The 27,912-nt window shown below is 41.0% G+C and overlaps 1 protein-coding gene across 1 annotated transcript; it reads left to right on the forward strand.

The window, feature by feature from the left end:
• Window positions 1–5,774: 5,774 nt before the first annotated feature.
• On the forward strand, window positions 5,775–27,030 carry sstr1b (somatostatin receptor 1b). The gene is made up of 2 exons (XM_068709374.1): window positions 5,775–5,985; window positions 22,833–27,030. The coding sequence occupies exon 2, from the start codon at window positions 24,073–24,075 to the stop codon at window positions 25,177–25,179; it is 1,107 nt and encodes a 368-aa protein (XP_068565475.1). The 5' UTR covers window positions 5,775–5,985; window positions 22,833–24,072; the 3' UTR covers window positions 25,180–27,030.
• The last annotated feature ends 882 nt before the right edge of the window (window positions 27,031–27,912 follow it).

Genomic DNA, 27,912 nt, shown 5'->3' on the forward strand with positions numbered 1-27,912 from the left:
TGAGGGTAGCTCAGTTTGGGTGAGGTCCTGCATGGAGAGGGCATGAGGGACGTGGAGCTTACTGAGGGAACTGAGGGTGAGTGAAATAACTGCAGGTAAAGCTTCTTATCTACCGTTATGTCTCCCGACACAGTAATCTTTATTCGAAGGAAGCGGCAGCAACAGGGTAAGACAACTTCACATTAGAAGACGCCAAGTAATTTCATGTGCCGAGTAAGAGATGGTGACAAACGTACCTATTTTAAGCCAAATGCTGATGTTTTGCTGAACCTAATCAAGTGGCTTTGTTCTGTTTCAATGGACCTGGTGTTTAAAGCTTACATTTCCCTGTACACTTAATTGTGAACACAGTTCAGTTGTCTGGGAAAGTAATTTAGTGGGAGACAGGGTCGTGAGACAAAGTTTAGGGAAGTGGTTCTACATACACTGCACTTATATATATATATATATATATATATATATATATATATATATATATATATATATATATATATATATATATATATATATAGACGACTATGTGACAAACCAACCGCCATCTTTTGTAAAACGCTCTGATCGAGCATTCGTCTCTTATTGTCCCCACTAATGTTAACTTCCCCACCTCCATTAGTGCAATGCACACCCGCTTAATAGGAAACATCCAGGACAGTATGAGAGGACAGAGAGCCTGGAGGCACAGACCACAGCTGTATAGTGGTCGAAGGAAATTGACAATAAAGTCCAATCTTTTGATAAAGCAAACAGGAAATGCGGGACAATAAGGAACATGCATCCTGGTAACCAATCATCATACACACATCAAGGCTGGGGAGCATCGTCAACGGCACCAACTTCAGCAATTACAGAAATATGCAGATTTGCACGACATGCATCTGTGCATCGTATGAATAAATGTGCCCGGTCAATGCACCCCCCCCCCCCCCCGAGGACCCGCCCACAATCCTTTAAGTGTGACAGAGATCCAACAATGTGGTGCTCCCTGGAGCGCTTCGTCAAGACGCCAGTTTCCCTTTTGTCCCCACCAAAACACGATTATCAACACGTGGAACATGTTTCTGTTAGTAGTAGAGGCTTAAAATAGATTTTCTAAATGTTTATTCATTGCCCCCATGTTAAAAGTCCTTTCTGCACCTCTGCTGTCATGGTAACAACATTGCACCATGCGTCATCTAATGTTTTAATTTCTGTTTACTTTATCGGCCACGAGTGAATGAGAAAATGGCTTTAACCAACATTTTAGACTTGTTGTTACTGTCTGTAAATCATTTTGTTCTTGATGCAGCCGTTTTCTTGGACTCCTGTGAAATATTATATTAATATTCTTTGTAAAAATCTTTGTACTCAAAAGCTCAGACGTTTTTCCTACCAGTGGCTCCAAAACTACTGTGAAAGAAAAGAGAAAATATTTCTGTCTAGTCATAGCAGACACACATTGTACACCTTACATATTCCAAACCTATTTTCCATGTTTACTATTGATTTCCTGCCTCCCGGGCAGCTTTTGCTTTTCACTCATCTCCGTGCTCTATTAATATCAGTGTGCAGAGACTTTCTTCGGATGGGTAATCTATCATGCTGACCTTTTCATTGCATTGGTACACAATAGGGAGAGAGGACTGATTTGAAAGCTACTGGTGCATTCAGGAACACTCTGACATTTGAGCGTTAAGAGTCAGCTGCTGGACAGTGACCTTTTTAAAGCAAAGAACGGTCAAACCTGCAGTAGCTATTGTCCCTCTCATAGACTGTCAGCGCCTACATGATCCAGTGGCTTTGCATGGGAGTTTTCTCGAGGTGGTAAATCAAAGGCAACATTTCCTGTTGTCCGTGTATCAGCATTTCTCCACTCATCCATTACTTCTGCCCTCCAGTTTGACATCACTATAGTAGATGTTTCCCCCGTCTTCCATCCAGCCGTAACCATTTGTAACAGCTGGTGGGCGGTAAAGAAGCAGAGCTTGAACCAGTCTGTTTCCATGTGGTCATGCCATCGATTTCTGCCACATATGGATTTGCCAGCCAAGCTGATACCGTCGTAAGTGCTACACAACAGAGGATGTGCGACAGGGCTGATGTTGACGACTGCTAGTCAACAAGCTCTTGAATCTATATTGCTGATGTACTGTAACAAAAATCCCATTAACACGTGACATTTCAAGTGTCTCTTGTCCAGATAGAATCAAGATCCCACTATACACACTTTCATTGACACGTGTCTCATACGTGCGCCTCCATGAGCTGGATAAGAAAGCCCTGGGTCCTCCTTAAGGCTTAAACGTTGAACCTTCGTGGAGTTAATTGACGTCACGCGGTAAGCGGGTGAGACGAAGAGGCTGCAAGGGCTCGAAATAAAAATGTGACGGCACTTTGCATCATATGACGTTACCTCGACGACGGCAAAACATGTTACGTATCATTTTTGGCGTCGTCTTTTAGGTCTTTGTTTCTTTATAATGCAGGTAATACTTGACTTGTTTCTTTACAGGTCTTGTACAAAGACAATAATAGGGTGAGCAGGTGGCTTGGAACAGCATCAACATCTGTGATACGTTGTGGCAGTGACAGCCAGGAGCTATTGAAAATCATTTGGCTGCACCTTATCCTGACACACAGCCAAGCACTAACATTCCTGGGTACCCCCATGTTGCTGGAGCTAAGCGACTGATCATGTAAATCCATTCAAAAATAATAAATGCGTAACAAAAATGTTACCTAAGGCAGAAAACAAAAGAGGTTGCTTTCTTGTAATATTGGGATAATTAGCAGGTGCATCATCATTGCAGCGAGTTCTGTATTTTATCTACTATGTACAGGGTGATATAGGTCATGTCACTACAGCTAATCTGCACTTATACATTATTCAGAGACAATTAAGGTTAAATGATGGTGTTAGTCTATGTTTTTGTTGCTAACAAAGAGACAAACCAACAATTTTTAAGTCCGCCTCTCGACACTTTCTATGGAATCCGAGAGCAGCCGTGGTTGTAATTATTTTAATCCTATCGTCTTGAGAGCAACAGTGAGTTAATAGATAAGTTGCTTTCCTCACAGAGCCGGTTAGTTACCTGTTTTAACTCAGGACAACTGTATTGCGCACTTTTATTTTAAAAGTACTGCTATATGAACAAAAGTGCAATAACATTTGGTTCGCAAACACTTTAAACAAATAAGGTGCTTTTTAACAGCAGTATTCCCTTTACACAGTAGCAGTTTCTTGCACTATCTGTGCTCAGTGTGCTGACTTTATTTGAAACGTTCCACTGCTGTACAACATGAATAAAATGTTCCGCACACATTTCAGCAAAATGTCTGTCTTCTGTTTTCATGACAGTCAGAGCATGTGAATGCAGCTCCCACTGTTCATCAATATAATGCACTGTAACTGTAACACTGTTACTCACTGTAACATTCTTTCTAAAGGACCACAGGGGGCGACTCCTCTGGTTGTATAGAAGTCTAGGAGAAAATGAGTCTACTTCTCTCTTGATTTATTCCCTCAGTAAACATTGTAAACATGAGTTTATGGTTGTTATCTTGTGCAGGCTGTGTGAGGACATTATTTAATTATTAGGATCATGTTGAATTGCTTGCTAGACGCTAGCTAGCTTTGTTAAGCTATCAAACTAGCTAGCTTTGGTTAGATTGAGTTGGTACGAATTGCTAATGTTAATGTAGCACTCAGCAATTAGCTTGCTTTGTTTGCCCCACGCACACGTTTCATCAAAGTCACAAATAATGGTCAAGTGAGGCTGAGCATTCCTTTTCTACTTAAAACTACTGATCTACGTAGGTGTCGCCGTCATGTCTGACGGGACCTTGTGGCTTCAAAACTAGTCCACAAACCAATGGGTGATGTCGCGGTGCCTACTTCCGCTCTTTACATAAAGAATAGATCTCGAGCACTGACCATGAACATCTCCGCTTCCGTCGGTCCACTTTTGCTCATCCGCTGATTCTCCTCGTAGATTTTTCCGTCGAGACCAACTGAGCACGAAGCCCAGATGCAGGAATTCATCATATGTCAAAAAACACAAGTGAGATCTGAGGACTGAACAAACATCTGTACAGATGTGCCATTAACCTGAAAGTGTCAGGTGCATCCCTCTACTGTTGGCAGTTATTGCCATGGTAACAGCAATGGGCCGTTGTAATCCATTACGTCCTTGCCAAACCATTATATATAAACTGACACACACACACACACACACACACACACACACACACACACACATGCTGCACTTTTTACCATAGGAAACAAGTATGATGCCACCTCGTGATTGTCAGCTGCTATTATGAACCTGTTCAGCTCAGAAGTGAGCCATGTGCTCATTGTTGTCACATTAATAACCATTCACACCTCCCACTGCGCCGACGCCACCTGACCTTGGAGGTTTCATTTAGCTTTCAATATGAATCGCCAGGCTGTTGTGCCTGCGTGGTATTATTATCAAAGTATTTATGAGAGAGCAAAAGGTCATTCACAGCGAAGGTTGTAAACAAGCACAAGCTGGTGTCATAAGAGGAATTATTCCATCAGGTGACAGATGGCTGATGTCCGATCAGTCTCAGAGCTTCAGCTCAATAGGCAATGCTAGAATATAAATAAATACAATGTTCTACAATGTACCGTGCCTGGATCTTTACTGGGATTAGGTTGTCATTTTAATAAAAAACGTGGATTTGTGTTTGATAAAAAAAAGGTCCACTACTAGCTTTTTCTAGACTTTTCAATTACATCCTATGATCTTCATCCAAACCCAAGAAGTGACATCCACATGCAAGTGAATAACTTTAACGTTTGGGTAATGTATTTGCCAAATCGCAGAATGGCCAACACTAAACGTGTTCGCTGACAACACATTAACACTCCCAACTCATAATAATAAGGCTCTCGACATGGCGACGGCTGAGCTGGCTGCTAACAGCGCCAACGACGCTAACAGCGATTTCAGTTCAAACTACGGCGAACGGTTAGGAGGAACTGGAGGGTGGGCGCTACCCTTCCGCACCAATGCCGTCGTTGTCAGCTGTAACCGCCGTATGAGAGCAGTGCAGAGCGGCAGCCGTGTGCTCATATGCACTGCCATGCACAAAAAGCATTTGGCTATATAGACAAAGCACGGCAAACAAAGTTTGCTGCTATTTTAATGCTCCGAATATTGTATAGAGAACCTTTTTTACTTCCTGCCCATATCAGAGTAACGGAATTCAAGTTAAATTCTCATCGCTTGTATTTTTTTTTCTTTTACCAGCTTAGCTTTAGTTCATTCTTGTGTTTTTTTGTGTGTACACTCTTTGCACTCCGTTTTGGATTTTCTCAACCTTATTAATAAGCAATTCAAGTACCCTAGTGCATTTGAAATCCTCACGCTGGATTCCTATTTACCCCCCCCCCCCCCCCCCCCCCAATCTCTCTTTTTCCTTCCAACTCAATGCAACAACCCATTTTCCACATCAAACTTTCATCTTTCTCCTCTTATCTCACCTTAAGATGTATTTTTTTCACGGGGAGCCAAGTGGGTTGCGTCTCCCTCAGAGAAATGCAACCAGGCAGAGGTGGAGATGAGACTTGAAACAAAGGAGAGATAGGAGGTAAGAGCGACAGTGTGTGTGTGTGTGTGTGTGTGTGTGTGTGTGTGTGTGTGTGTGTGTGTGTGTGTGTGAGAAAGAGAGTGAGAGAGAGAGAGAGAGAGAGAGAGAGAGAGAGAGAGAGAGAGAGAGCATGTCATCATGCAACAAAAACAAGTGACAGCACAGAAGGAGGGAGAGCGGGCTGAGAGTGCGCAGAGAGGCGGAGGAGAGTGTAGCGGCATTAAGCAGCTCAGAGATCAGTGGATGCTGACAGAAGCACAGCTGCTGATGGGAGGAGGGAGACACGATTGCCAAACAGAGCAGAGGAGGGGAGCAGATACACTGTCCGCGCTCATCGGCACGGTGATTGGGATGGGAGGACGGCGGCGTCTCTGCAGCTCCACATAGGCGGTAAGTTACCAGCACACACCTGCAAGCATCACAGTTCATCATCACATTCAGTGAAGGTCAGTGCAATGTGTCATGTGTTTTTTGAACAGTTTTTAATAGGATGCCCAGTGTAAATATATTTTTCTGAGATGTCAATATTCTCTGCAAACCCCAGATCAAACTCGTATTCAAACAAATATGGTTGTTTTGTCATTTTTTTACGCCCGATATTTTAATACACCATTCCATCAGTGACATCTCATAACTGCATGTCTACGACATCTTTGTAATTGCTGTCAAAATGCTGCTATAATGTGCTCTGTTGCACTCATTAATCACCGTGCAAAAGACTAGTGTTCTTTGAAGGACAGAAAATAACAAGTAAATAATAAGTTATTGATCATATTTATACAAGGACATAGGTTTCAGGGGAACACAAACTTAAAAATGTGTTTGTCTGTGTGTATAAATGTCATTCAATCAATTTGTATGTTTAAATATTACAAATGCAATCTTTATATGTATATAGATACATTCATCTTTCAAATCACATGTATACCACCATCAATCTTGCCCAGTTGAATGAGATGTAAATAAATAAATTAGGCTATGAATGATGTATGAACAAACCCCTCGGTAATAACCTTCAGAATATAGATACGAATGAAACATGAAAAGTTTGGCGTATGTAAGTGCTACTGAAGTGTAGATTTCAGTCTCAGAGTCTGAGGAGAAAAAAAATAATTTAGAGTAATTAGAAACTAATAGACATCACCATGAAACGTCCCCAGAAAGAAGACCTGCTATTTTCAATATATATAATATAGTTAATAAATATAATTTATTAAATTCACCTAGCAAAATCAAATACAGCAGTTTGTGTTGAAAGAAACATTTCGGAGGATGTAGTTTGTGGTACTGTTGAACTGTATTGCATTATGCAGAGAGGTGTTTCTGCTGTTTAGCCTACCCTTGTTGATATAAATGGGGCGGACAAAATAAAGGAACAGGATTCATTGCAGGAGGTGTTTAACTACGCCTGTGTAGTGTCTTCCCTCCACCAATAAGGTGCGGACTGGATGCAGTGCGAGAGGAGAAACCCAGGGCAATAATAATAAATGATGGACGAAGCATTCGCCGGGCCACTTGCTGTTGTTCCTGAAGCTTGTTGCTGTCAGCTTCTATCCTCTCGTGGGTTTTATGGTGGCTTGACAGTACGGGAAAAAATGTTCAGAGAGTTTATAGAGACACTCCTCACCGCTGAAGGAAATGTTCAGTGTTTATCTGGAAATGAACGACTGGGAAATAAATACATTTTGTCAAGCAAAAATGCTGAATCATCCCCATTTCCAGCTTTTCTTTTGTTTGACACTATATGAAGGCCATTGTAGATTCCCAGAAAATGTACAAGAATAAAACCTTGGCTATATTATTTTTATTAGTGTTGAACATAAAAGAAAACACGTAAAGGTATGTGTCTGTCTGACCTCCTGTCAGAGTGAACATTGGAAACAGTATAACGGTATTGCAGTGTTACGGTATAACGGTATTGTGGTTTTACGGTATAACGGTATTACGATATAACTGTATTACGGTATAACAGTATTACGGTACAATGGTATTGTGGTATTATGGTTTTTACGGTATAACGGAATTAAGATATACTGGTATAACGGAATTACGGTATAACAGTATTACGGTATAACGGTATTAGGGTATAATGGAATAACGGTATTACTACATTTAGAATTCCTGACGGTGTGATTTTTTTCAATACCGTCATGAATACCATGAATTGGTTTGATGCTGTATTGGTGTGATGTATAGAAGTGCATGGCGCGCCATCGGAGGTCAGTCTCTAATGGGGGAACAGGGAGCCGAGTGGGAAGATGTGGGGAAAACGTTACGAGGCTAGTAAAACACATGTTTGGGGTTGTTATGGGTTTGTCTTTTTCCAACAATAAGAGCCGTTTATAGCCACATTTTACAACAGATTTAATTTAACAGAGTTTTCACAAATGTACAACTTTGTAATCACAGAGAATATTCAAGTTGTTTTCCTCATGAATTTGCGATTTTTATTCAATCAAATTTACCACTTTAATCTCAAAGAACATCCTAGTTTCAAAGGACATCCTAGTTTTTTTTCGGAATACTTCCCCTCCTCCCCTGGATCCATAATTCATGAATTACCCACTATGGCCCTAATAGGCCGTCGTACTTTTGTGATGATTCAATGACGGCCCCTTGGACTCTCAGAACTTGCAGCAGGCATTTTTCACAATTCAACGTTTCGCTGGCCAAATGATTGCTCAGTTAACAAAAAAATTATTTAGAATGTTGAATGAAAATAATCAAGATTTGATTCCCTAAATGAAACCGCTAATTGATTATCAAATACTCCACGGTTATATATCTGGCCAAATCTTCGATCTATATAGCGGCACAATCATTATATGAATCTCGAGATCATTTTCTACCCACTGAGGCAACACCAGGCAGCTGCTTTTAGGGGGTTTGGTAGAAATTCAGCACAACAGCATCATGTTGAAAGCCCAGCACAGTTTCACAGCAGCTGTTCACCCTGAGCAGCACCACTGAGTCATTTTCAGAATCTCTGCACTGCAGGCAGAGAAAACAGGCGGGTCAGATGTCACGATCATCTTCTGGAATCTGTCTGTCTGTGCTTGTTAGAGAGACAGTGGATACTCCAAATCTCAGGCAGTGCCAGTGCTAACGAGCACCTCAACACATGTAGCATGGCAGTCAGCTTATTGATCAGCTGATCACTTACATTGACAAGACTAAAGTGGTACGATATATACAGCACTGTAAATATCCAGCGTGTTCTGCTGAGATCTTACGTCTATATGCAAGTCTCTGGGATCCAGGGCTTCAGCCAGCATTTCACTAATACTGAGGAAGTGGTGAGTCACGTCAAAGTCAATTTTAGTCACAACAGAAGAGGCAGTCACTAGGGACATTTATGTCCATTTATAAGTTTCTCTAAGTTTCCTACTAAAAGAGCTGTCGATCACCTGCTTTCCGTGTTATCAAGCTATTGCATGGGTGCCTCTCTCTACCAGCTGTGCCTGCAGGCAGTGAATCACATCAGAGGGAGGAGAACAGACGGAACACAGAGGACAGGAGGAATGACTGACGTCTGTGTTCGTCATTCTCTATAAACTTCATATTTGAAATATTTAATTTTTTAATCCAGTTCTGAATTTAAAGACAACCTGGCTGACTAACGAAATGTACAGCTTGAATGCACACTTCAATGTTAGTCTATTTATCGCATGTCATATTGTCATGGAGTTATTGAACAATGTAATTGCACATAGCAGATTTTTCTAAACCTAATCAAATGAAGCTGTAGCGTAAGTTCAGTCAGGAAGACTATCCTTGCACGCTTTGGCTTGTAGTCCTCTGTCTTGAATACTTCCGCACTCTAGCAGCACAATCTCAATTCCAGCTGTTTAACAGCTGGGCGCTCCCAGCCAATAGCGCAGTGTCACTCCCTTGTCGTTAGCCTATCAGCTTGCTGCAGTCTCTTTTTGAACGTGCTGTATCCACGCCTCTAGTTGTCCAGCTGCTGTTTTGTGCGACTCTGTATCGGTGGGTGTTTATGGCAAAGTCTTGTTTTGTTCAGTTATTATCCTTGGGCTGATATCTTTTCCCTCACGATCGGGACGCTGACATAAATGATTGGGCTTCCATCTCATCTGCAACTCGGCGCAGTGATCGGATCGCCACCCGACAAGAGGAAACCGGTCCTGAAATACTAGAGATGCTAACAGCTCAAGGCATCAAGCTCTGGGCTTAGACCTCTCGCAGCCTCAAAGCCTGACTAACGAAGTGGGTCATGGATCACCAGCCCGGGACGAGCCCACCACCGCAGCTCCCGGGCTACAAGCACGCACAGAAGACACAGCTCCTCAAGTTAAACGCAAGGCCGCCGCCACCACAAGCCTCTGACCCTCTCAGCAACCCTCCAGTCTCTGGTAAATCCAAGCAATGGATGCCTGCCTCCAGTCTCTAGAGAACAACCAAGTGTATGCTCTGTCTACCCCAAACGCTGACAAGAACTGGACTGTTATTTAGCGCTGATTGGCAACCTTAACCTGAGGTACGTAAAAAACTTCTGCACTTGTTCAACCCACTCTCCAACGGAAAAACTACCGATCCGGCTACTCGCCTTGATTTTCTGGGCATTACGCTGGACACCGTACAAATGAAAGCTTCTCCTCCAGCAGAAAAACTGAAGCGCATTTGCTAGATTCCAGGTATTCAAGAGTCTGTGCCCAGAAGCCAACACATCTCCAACAGCCGTTCCTCCTCTAGAATCACTAACAATATGAAATCAGCCTTCCCTGCAGTCCTACCTCGAAACTGCAAGGTTCTATGAGAAAAGACCTAGCAGCGTCCACTCTGAAATTCTAGGATTTTGCCTGGAAAACTTTTGCCTTATTTTACATTTCTCTGAACATACCACTAACACCTGTAACAATCAGTGCTGTTTGTTTCTTCAAGCTTCAGTATATTAAAGGTCTGGTTGCTGGGATCCAGTTTAACGGCAGTTTTTCTTTTCCCAGATCTTTTCCTCACCCAGCCATTAAACTGTTTCCCCTTCCTACATAGATAATAGACTCCCCATTACCCATCTCTATATTGCAAAAAATGCTCGCAGCTTTGAGACATAATTGTTTTTCTCCCTAAGTGGATTCCCTTTTGGACAGCTGTTTTCTATTATCTTTTAATGGGTTCCTAAGGAGCGGTGATTTTACCATTTCTTCTATTTCATTTGATCCAGCTAAGGACGTTAACTTTTCACCCAGATTTCTTCAGTCTTTTTCTCAAACACTCCAAAGCAGGAAGTACTTGTGTAATAATTATCGCTCACATTGGATTCTCAATTCTGCCTTTTTAAATATTATGTGTAAATATATTATGTGTAAATACATGAGGGTCGGTTTGGCACCAACCCTCGTTTCTGACCCCCAACAGTAATCCCATGTCCAAGTCCTCGTTTAGCCATCATTTAGAGCGGGTTCTTCTGAAATGCAACCTACCCCCATTCAGGTCCTTCATTTAGAATAGGCGCTGCAACCTCAGCAGCTATGCAAGGTCAATCTACTGCTTCCTTACAACAACTGGGGCGTTGGTCATCCTCCGCTTATTTATGCCTCCTATGTGCGCCCCGATGTCTCTTCCATTGTCCGAGCTTAAAGATCTCTAAAGCTGAAGCAGCCTGGTAAGCTGGTGGTCGGTGGTTGTAGGTCTTATACTTTATTCAGCTGCACTAAATCATCAATTCTCAGGTCACTGCTGACCACAATTTAGTCTCTGCCGAATTTTCAAGGTTCTTGTTTTCTCAAATGTATGAAATGCTTTAAGTGGGCGGTATCACTATATGGCCTTAAACTACGATTCATGTAGGTCCTTTATGGTAACCATGTTGTCTAAGCTCAAACCTTAGCAGCAGTTCATTTGCCATTGCTGGCTAAAGCATTAATCACAAGCAGGGCACTGCTGCCCTCTAGCTGGCTCAATTGTTGCTGACCCGGTCTCTTGCCACATATTTTACGTCCACACAATAGGTTCTCTGCTGCGACTATCCATTTAACCTCAATTGCAGTGTAATGTTTATTTCATGCCTCGTCTCTTAGCAATCCGCACCAATTCGCTGAAAAAATTTGCAGCCATTCAAAGTTCAGCTCAGTAAGTAATACTTTCTTTTGGGGAATGTATTGCTGTGTTTTCCCTCTCACTTTGGGGATTTATATTGTTGCCGATCAGGGCAATTGCCACTCGATCACAAATCTCCCCGTCAAGTTCAAATGCCGTAGAATTTCTGTCCAACTCATTAACGCATCATCTGTCATAATAAACGTCAACTACTAATCATTCACTTGTTTCTCCTGACTGACGTATTTTCTAAAGTTCAAACCTCTACAATCTATCCTCTGAGTAGACTGCGGAGGGCCCAAAGAAAAACAGACTGTCTCGATGTTTAGAGCCACGGTTACCAATGTGGATCATGGTAACTCATGCTATTCTGGACCCGAAAACAAATCCAAAACCGAAGAGTATTTCGGGATAAAATGGGTGATAAGAATATTCTCCCTTGGCAAGTAACACTTTAGAGTTTAAATAGTACATTTGGTGTCTGAATTATTCTCTTTGTCTCTGTTAAAATAGGCATTGAAAGATAGAAGAAAAATATTAATATTAAGGGTGACATAATACTTTTGAGTGGCAGTGTATTTGCTTAATGAATGTGTTCTAATTCAAGGGTGACGAGCTATTCTGTCTATTTAGAGAGAAAAAACGTATCTCCCACCGGAAGCCCAGCTGTCCCAGTTTTTCAAAAGTTCTTAAACGCAGCATCTTTGTGAAGTGCGAGAGTGTGAAAACAGTCTTAAAACTTAACGCGCACATGTATCCTGATCCGTGCGTATCAGGCGATCAGTGCGCACATATTTAACAATCTGTTAATAAATACAAATGTCACAAATATGTTGAGACATTTGTCTACAGAGGAAGCGATTTTTAAGGCAAATAGGATCAGATCTGTGAAGTTCAAAATCGTTACGTAAAATATTAATATTTATTCAGATTTATTTCAAACTGTTTCACACATGTTTAAATTGCTTAAAAATAGAGTGTAGGAATAGAACGCGCAAATTGTTGACATTTAGAAATATAGTTTTTGTTTGTAGATCATGTAATATATATATTACATATTTGTGGCCATTTTGACTTAGTTAAGTTCCATCCAAATATAGATCAAATTTAGAATTTCAGCAAAGGCTGCAAAAGAATATGCAAATGTGTGTGTGTGTGTTTCTATCCACTGCTGTCGTGGGAACACCAGGAGCTGGTTAGGAAGGTGCTAATTCTCCCGTCTGGTGCCACAAAAGCATTGCAGAAGAAGTCACGCAGCAAGATGACATATCAAAAGAGCTCCAGTTAAAGCTTAAATGACAGAAAAACATGTGGAAATATGACATTTCTGTTTGTTATATATTTTTTTGTCTTTCGAATTCACACTTAATGAACACAACATCAGACTTATTAGAATCCCAGGAAACTCAGATGTGGGCAGGAGGACATCAACAAACAGTACACAACAACAGATTTGTCAATTTACATCATTACTCATGATCACAGCTGGACTGCTGGCAGTCTAAAGGGGGAAACTGCTTTTGGGGACCGGGACCCTGGGGGCTCCGGCAGGATCCGGTTTACCAACGTATCAGTTGGTTTGTGGCAATTTGATTAAATTCAAATGTGTTTGTTAAGATGCACCACTGAAGCATTCAGTGATGAATTCTGAAAATAATGAATACAAAGTGCCCAATCAAATTCAATCCAATAATGGATTATTATATCTGACAGCTGCTCATTGTTTGGTTTCTGAGGAAAACAAAAAGAAGTCGCCGTGTGTAGTCTGCTGTGGTCGCTCTACTCGATGCGTACTTAACGAGAGGTATGTTTGGTGTATTTTGCATTTAAGCTTCAGCATTAACCTACTTCTCATCCATATTTTGTGCATTGCATATTGTTGCTTACACCACAGTTGTATTCTTTTCTCTTTCTGGGAAATAGAAGGAAAATTGAATTGAGAATTGCAGCGTGATTATTTCTCGAATCTGCCTTGGGCTCACAATCAAACTCCACAGGCGTGTGCCTCATTCTGGCTTCACGCTCACGTTTACTCTGCAGACATTTGGGCCGGCATTTGCGTCGCACGCCGGATTCGCTAACTTTGTTTGTGTGATTGTTTTTCAAAGGGCTTCCATCCATCACAGACAGCTTGAACACTTGTTGCTTTTCAGGAATATGTTTGGTGAAGAGTGGTGTTAACTCCCCCCCACAACCCAATTCTAAAGTAGCTGGGTGGAGGTGTCAACCGAGTAAAAATAAAGTGCACTTCCATTATTTTCCCCCTTAAATTGACTCAGGGGAGTTCGGCGAGGCTCAGCCTGCTGCAATATTTAATTCATTCCACTACGGCCATGGCAAGCTAATTAAATTTCCCATTTAAGGGAGACTTCCTCTTTCTTGATTCTTTCTCAATAGACACCCGACGTTTGGAAAAATCAATTCTGTGCATGCTGAGCATCTCACATGTTTACTTGATTAACTCATGCTATGTTTGAAGTGGCCAACGTGATGGAACGCATTTTCAAAATAAGATCAATTAATTGGCTTTATAAAGGAATGTACGAGCATGAAATCATTATTTGACTGCATGGCTATTACTTCCTACTGCATGTGATGAATTCTTACGTTATTTATGTTCTTACTAGATAGTGCATCACTTAATATAATTAATGCTTAACAGCTTTACATATGTTGTATATGTATATGTTGTCATACTTGTGGACTGATGGGGTTCCTTTAAGGCTCCTCTGTGTAATTTAAAAGAAAAAGGTTCGGTGTAGCAACTCGGTCTGATCGCTTGTGGTGTGGAATGCTCCCCAAGTAGGCTGGCTCCTCCCCCAACCAATTCCCTAGTCAGAGCCAGTGTATAGAAGTTACCTGTTGGCATTTAGTGTCATTTTTTTCTTGGCCCCTGTCCCTTGTCTTTGTGGTGGCTGGTAGTGTTGGTGTTACAGCGCTCCATTGTTGTCCTGCCTATGATGAGTGATTCCATATATTAATACCCCATATAAGTGGTTCACTTGTGTTTTTCCTCTGGGACTAACCTGGGATTAGAGTGTAAGCCGCACAATTTCTGTCGTGGGGATTGCTGTGTTGCACCTGAGGTAAGTGACGTAGTTTTAGAGTTTTTAGTGAGGCCTTTTTAGCGTAGCTTGAATTAAAGAATTCATTTGAATCCCTCGTTGGGTTCAGTAATTTCCATTTGTCCATGAACATTCTTCCCTCCCCAATAGCTCCCACCCCAGCATATTTGATTATTTTTCATTCCTTCACTATAATCGTTCGTTCATTTTACAAAAGCCGTCTCTGTCTCCTATCAGTAAACGAATTCTCAAAACAATATCACAAGGTTCTTAAGTCCATATTTCCTGGGGTGTAATTCCCCAGATGGCGTTGTTGGTTCCCTCTCATTTCCCCCCAAAGGCTCCCACTGCACTTGCAATTAATCGTGTGGCACCACAGGACAGGTTATTGCATTGGGTCTTTAAAATCGACGCTGTTCATCACTTGAGAAGCATGAATGTGCAACTCGGTGGATCAGAAACGGCTCCCTTCGGAGGACCTCTCGCCGGAGTTGGCTGGTCCTCGTTAAGGGCCCACATTTCCTCTGGTGCGCCGCGACCGCCTCTATGTTGGCTGGGAAAGGCAATGGAGTTTGGCTACAACTCTGTGAGCAGTGTACTTCACAGCGGATGATGGAGAGGCAAGCAGTGCACTCACGACGCTGCATGAACTGTATCTGAAAAGTGTGTGGGTGTGTGAGAGAAAGGAAATGCTGTCGATATTCCAATAAGCTGAGGTAGGGAGGTAAACATTTATCAATGAAGACATTTACTTGAATGTAAATGGAAATAAGGTGCAAAAAAAAAAAGCATCAAGATGAATCATATTCATCAAAAACAATTCCCCCACAGAAGCAGTCCTGTTGCTGACTGTCACGTCCCCTCAATCGCCTTCTATGACGCGCCATTAGCGATGTTAGCCCCGTTAGCGCTGTTAGCTCTGTTAGCGATGTTCGCGCCATTAGCGCCGTTAGCCCCGTCGCTGTTAGTAGCTGCTAGCCGCCTGCTCAGCTGTCACCATGTTCAGAGCCATATGAAGGCAATACATTTGCACCTTTAAAGTGAGTTTAGGATAAGAATTACGAACAAATATGTTCTTGCGTGAGCAGTATCTATATATTAGTTACATTTTTAAATCTTGTAGCATGTAATTCCATTTGATTGCCAAAACTTTCTGATTCCCAGAAACTGAAGACATGACCTTGGTGTCCTCAATGGCAGTGTAGCTACGCTAGTTGTCAATCAATGTGTCCCAGCGTTTGTTTCTCCAGATCTCAACTAAAGCTGCTGAGTAAAAGCATCTCAACTGGATGATTCAAGGATAACTATTTGTCATCATGCACAACAAAATGCACTCACAGCCCATTTGCTACACAAGAAAACACAACAGTAGTGCATTCCCTTTTTCTATTTAATGGAGAACTGGCTAAAACTAGGGCTGCTGAAATATTTATCATGAGTATGGCTTTCCACAACTACCTGAACATGATCGACTGTGATATTGACGTTTAAATTGCGTGCTCTGCTTGTTGAAAACTCCGATCCATATCAAAATTGAATGCTTCCTAAACTAACAGCCGGCCAACAGTGGTTAAAAACTAAAATAATCGCTAATAATATTTTGCCCATAATCCTGTAGCCCATAGGTACAATTTAAAATAAATTTAAAAAAAAGCAAAAGAAAGTATTTCTGTCAAAGACCCTCATGTGAGAGTGGACTCGGTTTTCCGTTCAGATGCTCCTCGAACACCTCCAGGAGCTGGGAGGCAGAGCTGAAGCCTTTTCCATATTTAATCACAAGGCTGCACTCCAGAATGTGAGCTGCAGATATGTCACATGAAATGAGATGAAAATGGGCCCCAGCATGTCAACAGTAGCCAGCATGCTGAGGTTGAATAGAATACAAATGAAAGAAAGCTTTTCAAAGCACTCTCTCCCTCACAGTTCTTTTTTCTTTTCTTTTTTTCCTACACTGTGCCACCGGCTACATAATTATGAAAATAGGGTGAACGTTTTCGAAGGGGGCAAATTTCATCTGTGCTCTAGGGGTCAATTTAGTGTTTGAGTCTGACGAAATGCTCCTTTAGCTTTGTCAGGCGATCATTATGGCAGCCGGTGCATCCTCCGGGGAGGAATCGATGTTTCGGAAAGAGAGATCAAAAGAAATCAAATAACGTGTGAAGCTAATGGAGCTAAGATAAATGTGCCTTGTACTGCCGTGTTACCCCGCTGCTCTTTTATAATAAACTTAAAACTCCCCATGATAGGAAAAGTGTAGCAACAAAAGTACACGTAGTTTCAATATGCTGGCGACATTTTAAAGTCAGGAAATTCCAGAAAATTAGGATGTTGTGGAAGCAAAACGTGATATTCAGGTAGGTACAATATAAATAATATAATTCATGTAGTAACCATTATATCAGCCTTTTTAATGTAATAACAGATATGTGTTCCATCTGATGAATGTAAGGCCACTGCCCTTTTAACTTTGGTTTGGTCTCCACCAACTCCTGACGGAAACATGCTTCTCTTTATTTGCTACATTTTGCTGATTTATTTCCAAGGGAAACCTGACGAAACTCAGTAACAGGTATGCTAATTTTGACGCTCTTTTCTGATCGATAGCCGACCCTCGTTAACCAATCATTAAGAAGACTAGTTTGCATGCAGGGTGCCGTGGTTGACTTTATGTGCCAACGAGCTGCCAAGCTGCAACGACAACAGATGCACAAACAGGTCAAAGCCATCATTTATCATCAGCTGCAGCGGATGAGCAAAACAGGCAACCGTCTACCCGTCTGAGAGCGTTAGCGGACCCGACGTTGGGTGCATTGTTGTGTCACATGCAGCTACTTTCCCAGTACGGTTGACAGCTGTGTGTGTGCCTGGTACACGTTTACGTCAGCGTAACAATACTTAATCTCCGGTTGAGAGCGTGTGTGACGATGAATATGAAGTCAGCATTAATGTTACAGCTGTGACTGTAGCAGTTGTCAAGCAAAGTTTATACTCGCCGCTCCTCAAGTGGTCACGGCGCTTGGTCGTGCACTTCTGAATTTTTTAGTAACTTGGCCTGCGTGATCATGTGACTGTGACAAATACTTCATACCGGAGTCATTTACGGCGTCTCTACGTCACTTCTTCGCCGTACAAATATGGTCACTTCTGTTGATTGGTAGCAAATAATCCAAGATGGCGACAGCCAAAACGCCAAACTCGAGGCTTCAAAACGGCAGTCCACAAACCAACTGGTGATGTCACCGTGACTACGTCCACTTCTCATGCACAGTCTGTGGTTTCTGGTCATAACAATAGTCAGAGAGGTGAGCCTGTGAGTCGATTGGAGCTGGCTACATCATGTCGGAGGAGAATGCCGGCAGCGGCGCAACTACAAATGATGTCCGTTTTGAAGTAGGAAACAAGTCACGAAGTCTGACAACCTTTGCTGCTGCCATTCAGTAAGCTACAAAAGTGGAGCAATGGCAGTATGTGAACACAACAGAAGACCCAGCCGACTGCGCCTCTCGTGGGCTCACTACAAAGCAGCTCACAGCCAAACAGACAAATAATTGTGTAGTGAAAGTCTGATATCCTGACAGCCCGAAAGACATGTTGTTATTTTAAGTTTTGAATCCATGAATACAAATGGTGTCAAAGCAAACCCAGCATGCACCAGTTCAAAAAAATGATTATTACTTTGAGGAAATCTTCTGGAGAAAAAGATGACGGAGCTGAGAGTCTCAGACAGGGTAGGAGAGTCAGACTATGTTTCCATGTTTTCATTGGTGTGATTGACAATAAGGTAACAGCCTTACCCTTTATAATGAACGTCTTAGCTAGTAGAGACCTTTCTAGTAATGTGTGGAGCCGTTGCTAGGAGATATCTGCAGTAATGTTTATGTAGTTGATTGCCTTTGATTGGAGCACTGCAGATGTAAACATAAATCCTATAACAGTTTAGATGTGTGTGTGTGTGTGTGTGTGTGCAGATATTGGATACTGACGGTATACTGTTTTTTGATTTGACTAGCAATGGCTCCTTGCATTACTAAGGTCTTAAGACAGGACTTAAAGGATAAGACTAGTGACTATTCTACGTTTTCCTTATTGTCAATGAAACCCCTGAGAACACTAAACCCAACAATGTTTGAGTCTGTCTTTCAATGTTTTCTGACTCTCAGCTCCAAGTCCATTGGTATCTATGGATGGATCTTTAAAAATGGCTCCACGTTTATATATAATTTCATTTTGAATTTGGCAAGCATTAGTCAAACAGGAGGAAATGGTGCATGGGGACTATTTTCAGCAGCAGATTAATCCAGATTTGGTGCTCTAGTGAGTATTTGGGGCAGCAGGACGGTGTATGTAGGATTGAGTCAAAATAAACTAGTGTGTGTGTGTGTGTGTGTGTGTGTGTGTGTGTGTGTGTGTGTGTGTAGGTTGAAGCTGTTCTCAATCACTGTTCGTACTCATACCTACGAAAAGTAGTGTAGTATAATTCAAACAAACACAGGAAGGGAACCATGGACTTTCCCATATGAAACCAAAAGTCAACATTCAACTAATTTGTCATACTAACTACTAAAGTTACTTGACAAACAAACTTATTTCAACCCAAACCACAATCTGATCCTAACCTATCATATGTGTGTTTAAAATTCTGAGCAATATTTATGTAAAAAAAAAAAAAAAGTCCTTACAAGATAGCAATAATGACAACAGCAGCCATACATCATTTTATCTCATACTCTCCCTATCTAGACACACACACACACACACACACACACACACACACACACACACACACACACACACACACACACACACACACAGACTGATATATTCCTTCTACCAAGCAGCGCTAATGCAACTTCAAAAGGATGATTTCCTGTCATTAAAGCTTGCAGCAGGGAAGGAAAGGTTGGAGTGGACCTAGAAGCCCGTCGAGGAGTGGAAGACTAATTAAGACTTTGGACTCTCTGTTCTTTCTCATCCATCATTGATGTTTCTGGAGGGGTACTGTTTAAACTGCAGATTAGCAGCTGTTACATCTGAAGTACTCACACACACACACACACACACACACACCGGCCCTCTAAACTAAGTGTGGTTCTCTTGTTGGCCACCGAATGAATAGCTCCGTCTCTGTAGTTTGGACGTATGGACGGACGGGGAGTGAAAAGTAGCCTTTAGGACTTTTTGATGAACATCAGCTCGATCAAAACCGATCTAGCAGTTTCAAACAATTTTGGCTCAACCATAATTATTGGCCACCGCAACCACAATTAGATCCCCAGACTCCCTTGACAATCATGCCTTTTGATGTGAGTTGTTGAGTTAGTATAAACTTTATAAAGTTATTCGTGCACACGTTCATCACTTTCACGGTACTGCTATTGGTTCTGGCATCATCATTTTTTAAACGATACCCAGCCCTAATCATCATCATCATCATCATCATCATCATCATCATCATCATCATCATCATCATTATCTACTAACCACTGGGCCACCAGGGTGCCCTGGCAATGCCATTCTTGCAGTGCATCATATGTGTAACATTAAAGCTTCACATTACAAATCCCCACCTTCCTGTATTATGTTTTCCTATTTTAAATAATCTACCGTTTGATCCAGTATGCCCAAAACACAACCTGGATATTACTCTCTTGGTTCTCCTCTCTTTACTTTGAATTCTCTACAACCACCTTCCTTACAGCTTATGTTTAACTGTGCTCTTCATTTCCGTTTTACCAGAGGGTACTGTGGTGTCAATGTGATTCATTTCTCTGGCTTCCTTTGCACATTTCTTTTCCTTTGAACCCCAGATGTGCTGCTGTTCATACAATTATTATATCTAATCCCACCATTTCATGTAATCTCATCAGTGTTGTGCTGTATCTCTATTAAAGCATCTGGTCTGCTAAATCACTGTACTTCAAGCTGGTTGTTACGAACTGGAATCGGAGCCTATTACTGCTCTCAACGGTCTCATATCTTCAACCCACTGTAATATGAACAAAATTGCCGGCATCTTCCCCGATATACGCTAAAAATTCATCGGTGATTCTCTTGCAAATCTAATGTGGAAGTCTAGAACTATTAATGAAATGCCAATTTTGTTAGCTGAGGTGATTGTAGCATTTGAGTAAACAACAGGAAAGCTGTCACTTCCTGTTGCTGTTTCTGCCACAATTTCCAAAGTGCTTATACCTAACATCACTTCTTGTACCATTTCCATTGTTGAGGCACTTTAGGTTTCCGTCTTCTCATCAATCACTTCTACATTCTTTCTACATGTTAACAGTTTTCACTTGTTGCATTTCCATTGCTCATTTCCTGACTTCACAATTTCACTGCACTTTTTCTTCACAGTCCTCAAATCTATGATCTCTGCATTTGCCACTCCTTTGCAAGCCAACGCTACATGCTTTTACCTCTGGCATTGATAACATTGAACCTGAGGTCTGACTGGGAAACTCATGCAGCTTATCTTTATTCTATCTTCAAGCACTACATCCTGAAACTCTAGAAGCACTGACAAACATTCTACTCTCTCATCATCAATTGTTCTTAACAATCTCCTTAGCCTCCTCCTTGGCCTCTTTAAATACTTCATTTGAGTTTTTCAATGGGAATGCCAGTTATCACTTCTCTCTCTCCCAGAACTCTTCTTTCATTTTTGCAGATACACTTCTCTGTTCTTCATTTCTGCATTTCATCAACAAGTTCCCATCCCAGAGAATCTTGGCCATTTCTACTTCTCCTAACTTCTTCTTCTGTTCCCTACACAGAGCTATTGGACTTGGAATCACTTGCTCATGTTCCTTCCTGAATTTAGTATTATTTTAAATTTTCACTGTCAACCTTTCTGCGAATGCTTCTTTTATTGCTCTGGCTAATGCTCTTATATCCTCATTTCCCCCAATATTTCCATCACTTTGCCCTCTTTCTCCAACAAGCGTAGTCTGGTCATCAAATTCCATATCATTATCTTCATCATCTACCTTTGTTGCCATCCAGATCCAGTCCCAAACCAGCATACGCCCACCACCAGCAATTATCCTGTGTATTCTATATAAGGATATGATAGATGTTGAATTGCAAGATTCTAGCAGCAGTTACTGGACGTTCCTGTTCTAAATCAATGATATACGCGGGCTCCCCGCCGGGGCTGCAATCAGTCAATATGCATGTAGTCAGAAATAATTACATCCTGTTAAATCCATCTGTGACTATCTGCAGTTTATATGTGTGTGTATGTGTGTCTATATCTGTGTATATAATTGTATTCTTTATAATTTCTGCTCATTAAGTGATGAGTTTTGATAGATAACCTTTATTATTATCAACCAAACAACATATGTTTGTTGCATTGTTCAGCAGGAAGGTGGTTGCAGGTGATTGATTCTGCGCAGGCCTGACTCAATCAATACAGCAGTGAATACAATGATTCTGTTTCTGACCCAGACCGGCCCACCATATAAAACATATAAAACATATAAATCAACAAGCAAATTCAACATTATTGAAAATTGGTCTACTTATTATTCCTTGTCTTTGAGTGTTTTTCACCCCTGGACCTCCATTTCTCCTCTACTCGTCCTGCTGTGTCAATTGGTGCCGACCATGAGACCAAATCAGATCAAAGCTCACACTGCCAACTCCAGAGTCGTACGACTGTAGAAAACGTCAACACTCGTAGGTCGTAGTTGAGCCATCCCATATGACATGAATGTGGTGTTAGGTCAAAGTTTGGTAAAGGATTCCATGTACAGGGAAAGAAAAGCAAAGCTGTAAGCCCGAGTTGCACATCCAGCCGGTCCTGGAGGTCTAACCACTAAATAAGAGAAATCCCCTGTGTGGGTTTATTTTGGGTGTGCAGGGGTATTTGACACACTTAAAACTATTCCTCTCAATTATTACTCATGGCCTATTGGTAATCAGCTTGTTGGGATATATGACATATTTTGAGCTTGTGAAATAATACACACAGACAGAAATGTCTTTAAGCTTATACCCGGTAAAAGCCAATGCAGTGTCAGGTTTTCTCAGGCATGACTCATTTGTACTTTGATGTTTGTGCTCAGTGTTTGTTCGAGGCAAACTAAGTGACAGTTCTTTGTTTTCTCACAGGTTTTCATAATTCAGGTCACAGAAAATGGGAGCTCACTGTATCCCGAAGGGAAGCTTCTGCAGGATCCTTGTGATTTTTCCGCTCTCTGCAACGGCTGCGAGACTCAACGAGACGACATGAGTGCCGAAGCCAAGCAACACAACTTTTAAGTGCACAGTCGATGTGATTTGACCTGCCTGTTTCATTCAACAGATGGAGTGTTTTGTATTTTCTGTGTCCAAGAGGTCTTACCTTGCTTTTGATCAGAACTCTGCACTTACTACAACTGGAACAGATTAATAATAAGATGTTAACGCATCCTGCATATCAGTGTGTAAAATAGTTACCCTTGAATGCAATTGCTGCATACCCTGTTTTCTGTAGCTAAGAGGAAAAGAATGATACAAGTTGTCTTGACTTCCCCATGAGAATCAAGTGACGAGAAAAGAGACCCAGGATCATCAAGGACGTATGGACTATGAGAAGAACAATAGACATTTTCTTTCTTGGGTGACAGTAAAAACCCCAAAAATTACATCAACTCGTTCTCACTCTCAACGCTACGAGCAACGTAGCTCCTCAGCGTCTGACACTGAGACACGGGCAAAGTAACTGACGTAGTTTCAAGAGCTAGATAGTCCACACAGGGCGGGTAAACGTTGACATTTTGTAATTTCAATAGATAGTCACGTAAGTCTTTGGTGTTGTTAGTCACATGCGGTAGTCACAAACATAGTAAACTTAACAGCAACCACTTTCTTAAGTGGTTTTGTTGCTTAAACCTAACTTTCTGGGAAGACAGAAGTTTATTTTGAAAAGACACTATATAAGGAATCTTGTATTATCTCAGGATTTTCTGTGAAAAACAAGAACTACTACAGAATTTGCTTTTTTTTTGCAATCACAGTGATTAATACGTTAAAAACTACAGCTCTACGCCGTTCGGTACTCCCTGTCCATTCACATATATGCCGCCATTCGATGGACTTGGGCTTGTGGGGAAGGGTGCTCTTCAAAAGGTTGCTGAAACGGAATTGTTGAATAAATAATGATGTATTACCATCGTTGTCAAGACAAATGTGTGGGGTCGGGTGGTATATCACAAACTGTTGATCAAGGTCAGGTGTAGGGATATTCTTTTGGTAATCTGTGAACTTACAAATTCCAAGAAGCCCAAAGTTTGGCTTCACTTCAGCTCTTTGTAGCTCCATCGGATAGCATCATTCCAACTAACAGTTAGCATACCCAGCAAAAGTGACTATGAATTTCAATGGGAGCCAGGACTATGGGTCCTATCCAACTGGGTTGCCCTATAACACAAGCATGGACTATGAGGACTACTACCAGGAGCCTGACGCCAGTAAAATCATCATCCCATCCATCTATGCTCTTGTCTGCTGTGTAGGTCTCACTGGCAACGCCATGGTCATCTACGTCATTCTGAAATACGCCAAAATGAAAACAGCCACAAACATTTACATCCTCAACTTAGCGATCGCTGACGAGTTGTTCATGTTGAGTGTTCCCTTTCTGGCCACATCAGCTGCCGTCCGTCATTGGCCCTTTGGGTCGCTGATGTGTAGGTTGGTACTGAGTGTAGATGGTATCAATATGTTTACATCAATCTTCTGTCTGACTGTGCTGAGTGTGGACCGATACGTAGCAGTTGTCCACCCTATCAAGGCTGCCCGCTACCGCAGACCGACCGTCGCCAAAGTAGTTAATGTGTGTGTATGGGGACTGTCACTCATAGTCATCCTGCCCATCATCATCTTCGCAGACACTGTCCCGGCGCAGGACGGTGGTGTGGATTGTAACTTCTTGTGGCCTGAATCGGCGTGGTCAGAAGCATTTGTCGTCTATACCTTCCTGTTGGGGTTCCTGCTGCCGGTTGGAGCCATCTGCTTATGCTACTGTTTAATGGTGGCCAGGATGCGAGCAGTGGGGCTAAAAGCAGGCTGGCTTCAACGGCGGCGCTCGGAGAAGAAGATCACCCGCATGGTGCTGTTGGTCGTGGCCGTGTTCGTTCTCTGCTGGATGCCCTTCTACATCGTCCAGCTTGTCAGCGTTTTCCACCGGCCCCCAGACCCAATGGTCACTCAGCTTTTTGTCATCCTCAGCTACGTCAACAGCGGCGCCAATCCTATCCTGTATGGCTTTGTCTCAGACAATTTCCGGCGTTCATTCCAGCGCATTGTGTGTTTCCGCTGGCTGGAGTCTGGGCTGGATGCGGAACAGGTGGATTACTGTGCCGTAGCTTTGAAGAGACAAGCAACGTGTAGCCCTCTGGATTTTCCCAAGGACTGTATGGCTTCTGATATGGTGTTCCGCAATGGGACATATACCTCCCGTACAACCACGGTGTAACCAGAACCAGGGTTGAAACACGTTTCGCAACCTAACGAGGAGTTTTCCCATTCATTTTTGAATTGTATGAAGTATGTGTTACAGTGAGTACACGTGTGCCATATAAAAATTGACTTGACAACATGTTAACTGCTTAAGGTCAGGGGTCATAAGAATTTTGGGACACAGGTCAAGGAGTTGAGAAACCTTGAAGAACTAATGTATGAGCAGTGAATGTACAGTTCAGCAGCTGACCTCGCTGGCTGATACGTTGAGAGAAAAGCTGACAATGAAAAATATGTACATAATTGTCAGGGTCCCACTAAGCTTCTGTTTTTGATGTTAAGCACAAGTGAATGTAAGCACAAAATGGTAATGCTTCTAACCATTTTGATTCTGTTACGTGACTTATCGACAGCCCTCGGTATAAGAGGCTGCGTAGGTACCCCATTAACTAATTGCAAATGTGAAATCCCTTGTTCATTCATCGTAATTGTTTTATTTTCAGATACACTCTAATAAACCATCCAATGGCACCCCCACAATCCCCAAATTCTACAGATCACAGATGTGTTTCAACAATTGAAATGTTGGTCTATAAGTAGTTACATAAACTATTAGGCAACAAAAACTATTTTTTAACAATTATTTCCAATCACTTTTTTAAACACTGTTATCACAGTCAATGCAACTTAAGACTGCTGATCAAAAGCAGGCAGATGTTTCAAAATAAAAGCCTGCAATAATAAAGCCAAAATGCCATTCTGATCATACATTTTATTTTCATTTACCAAATAATATATAGGTTATAATTACATTATAACATAAACATTCTCAAGTCATTTTAGTTTTCTCCCAATTTAGATCAATAATTATTTAAAATGTATACAAAATCTTTGGCATTTTTTGTGCCAATTAAAATATATAAATATTTGAATCCAAGAGCCTTTAATTTAATAAACAGTGATTTTGTTTAGATATATCATATGTCATTCCCTAAAAATACATTTCGTTCAACCTTTCAATTTTTTTCAATTTAAACATAATTCATCATAAGCTTGCTTTGCAAAGTTATTATTTGATTACCAATTATTATAAATTCAGTTGTAGTTAAACGTACTTAAAACATTTCCATTCATGTTCCACAATATCCAATAGTTGTTTAACATTCTCACCAGGACAAAATAAATTATTTTATTATTATTATTTATATTATCTGCAAATGAAATAATCTTTACTGTCTGTTCAGGAAACCACCGATAATCAGTTCTGTCAAAATAAACAATAACGGACTAAACATAATCTGTGAGGCAATGTGGGTGCTATTGGGCATTACATAAAATCAGGAACTTAAACTAAATCAAAAACTAAATATCTTATTAATTTACCTTCATCAGATTTAACAGATATTGTTTGAATTTCACCACTTGTTGTTCAAATCTCTCTATCACACTTTGAATGTACTTGATCTATCTTATATGTAGTTGTAGCAGATTTGTTCAACACAAAGTTCAACTTAAAATTGTTAAAAATATATATTTCTGGGGAAATACAACCAAGCAATTTCAAAGTATGCTAGTGTGCTAATTTTACTTTTCAGTAACACGTGAATGATTTAATAGTATAAAAAACAACAACACCTGAGTGAGGGGGGGTGTACTATGTTGGCCCTGGATATCACCGAGATAAGAGAAAGGTTAGATTATTAATGTGTGTCACTTTCTCCAGGATTTTAAAATGATGTTTGTTTCGTTTTTTGTATTTGCTGTATCTATATTTGTTAATTGTTCTTTGGTGGATCCGTTTGAATTTGAGGTTTGTCTTTGCAAATTGAGCCAGAGTTGTTCTGCTTCAGTTGCACAGTGTGACAAAAATGTATATGTTGAGTTTGTGTTTCTAAATTACAAAGGCTCAGAAAATGAACTTTTCTCATGTGATCTTTGTCATTTTTTGTTTTGCCGTGTCTCAAAAAGCTGAACATTTTATATATCATGAAATGTGCCTTCAAACCTAATAACAATTACTACAATGTATGTGGGATCAAAAAAATATCCTGGAACAATTCTACCCATTTAATTATCAATGTTGCCATCCATTCAGTAGGCTAACATGACACTTATATACATTTATTTTATTTGCATACATGGAGGAAGTCAGGAGATGTTATGGACCCTCAAAGTCCAGATGGCGATGACGTTGGGATGGATGGATGGATGCATCAACAAAACGTCTTGTAATAATCATAATAATAATAATGTAATATCATTTCCTGAAAAATGGAATACAATTTGCACATAACCTGTTCAAACTTGTAATAATGAACCCAATGTCATAACCTGACAAATAATCTAAACAAATGTCCTGACTCATATTGTAAAAAACATTTTAAACAATATTGTAATTCCATATTGCATTATTTTCAGGTGGGGCATTTTTTTCCAAAACTTCAAATGTTCTCAAGTGTTAAGGTCAACTTTTTTTCTTGATCTTAAATTTGATTTGAATCCCCTTCTGAATGCAGACATTTCAGAAGATCAGATTAATTCAATAGCAATCAATGACAACACTTCATGGAGAATGATTTGATGGTTTTGCCTTCATGGTTTGCTTGTGCAACATTAGCCATCTTCTGCAGCTTTTGTGATCTTGTGACAGACTAATCTAATCTATGACTCACTGTGGTCTAATGGACAAACAAACAAGGACTCAAAAGCACAACCCAAGACCAGGAAAGTTGCAAAAAAAAGAGTTACA

This window comes from Cebidichthys violaceus, unplaced genomic scaffold (assembly GCF_023349555.1).
Source record: "Cebidichthys violaceus isolate CVI_PGR_0920_01 unplaced genomic scaffold, fCebVio1.0.p SCAF_145, whole genome shotgun sequence".
Taxonomy (NCBI): domain Eukaryota; kingdom Metazoa; phylum Chordata; class Actinopteri; order Perciformes; family Stichaeidae; genus Cebidichthys; species Cebidichthys violaceus.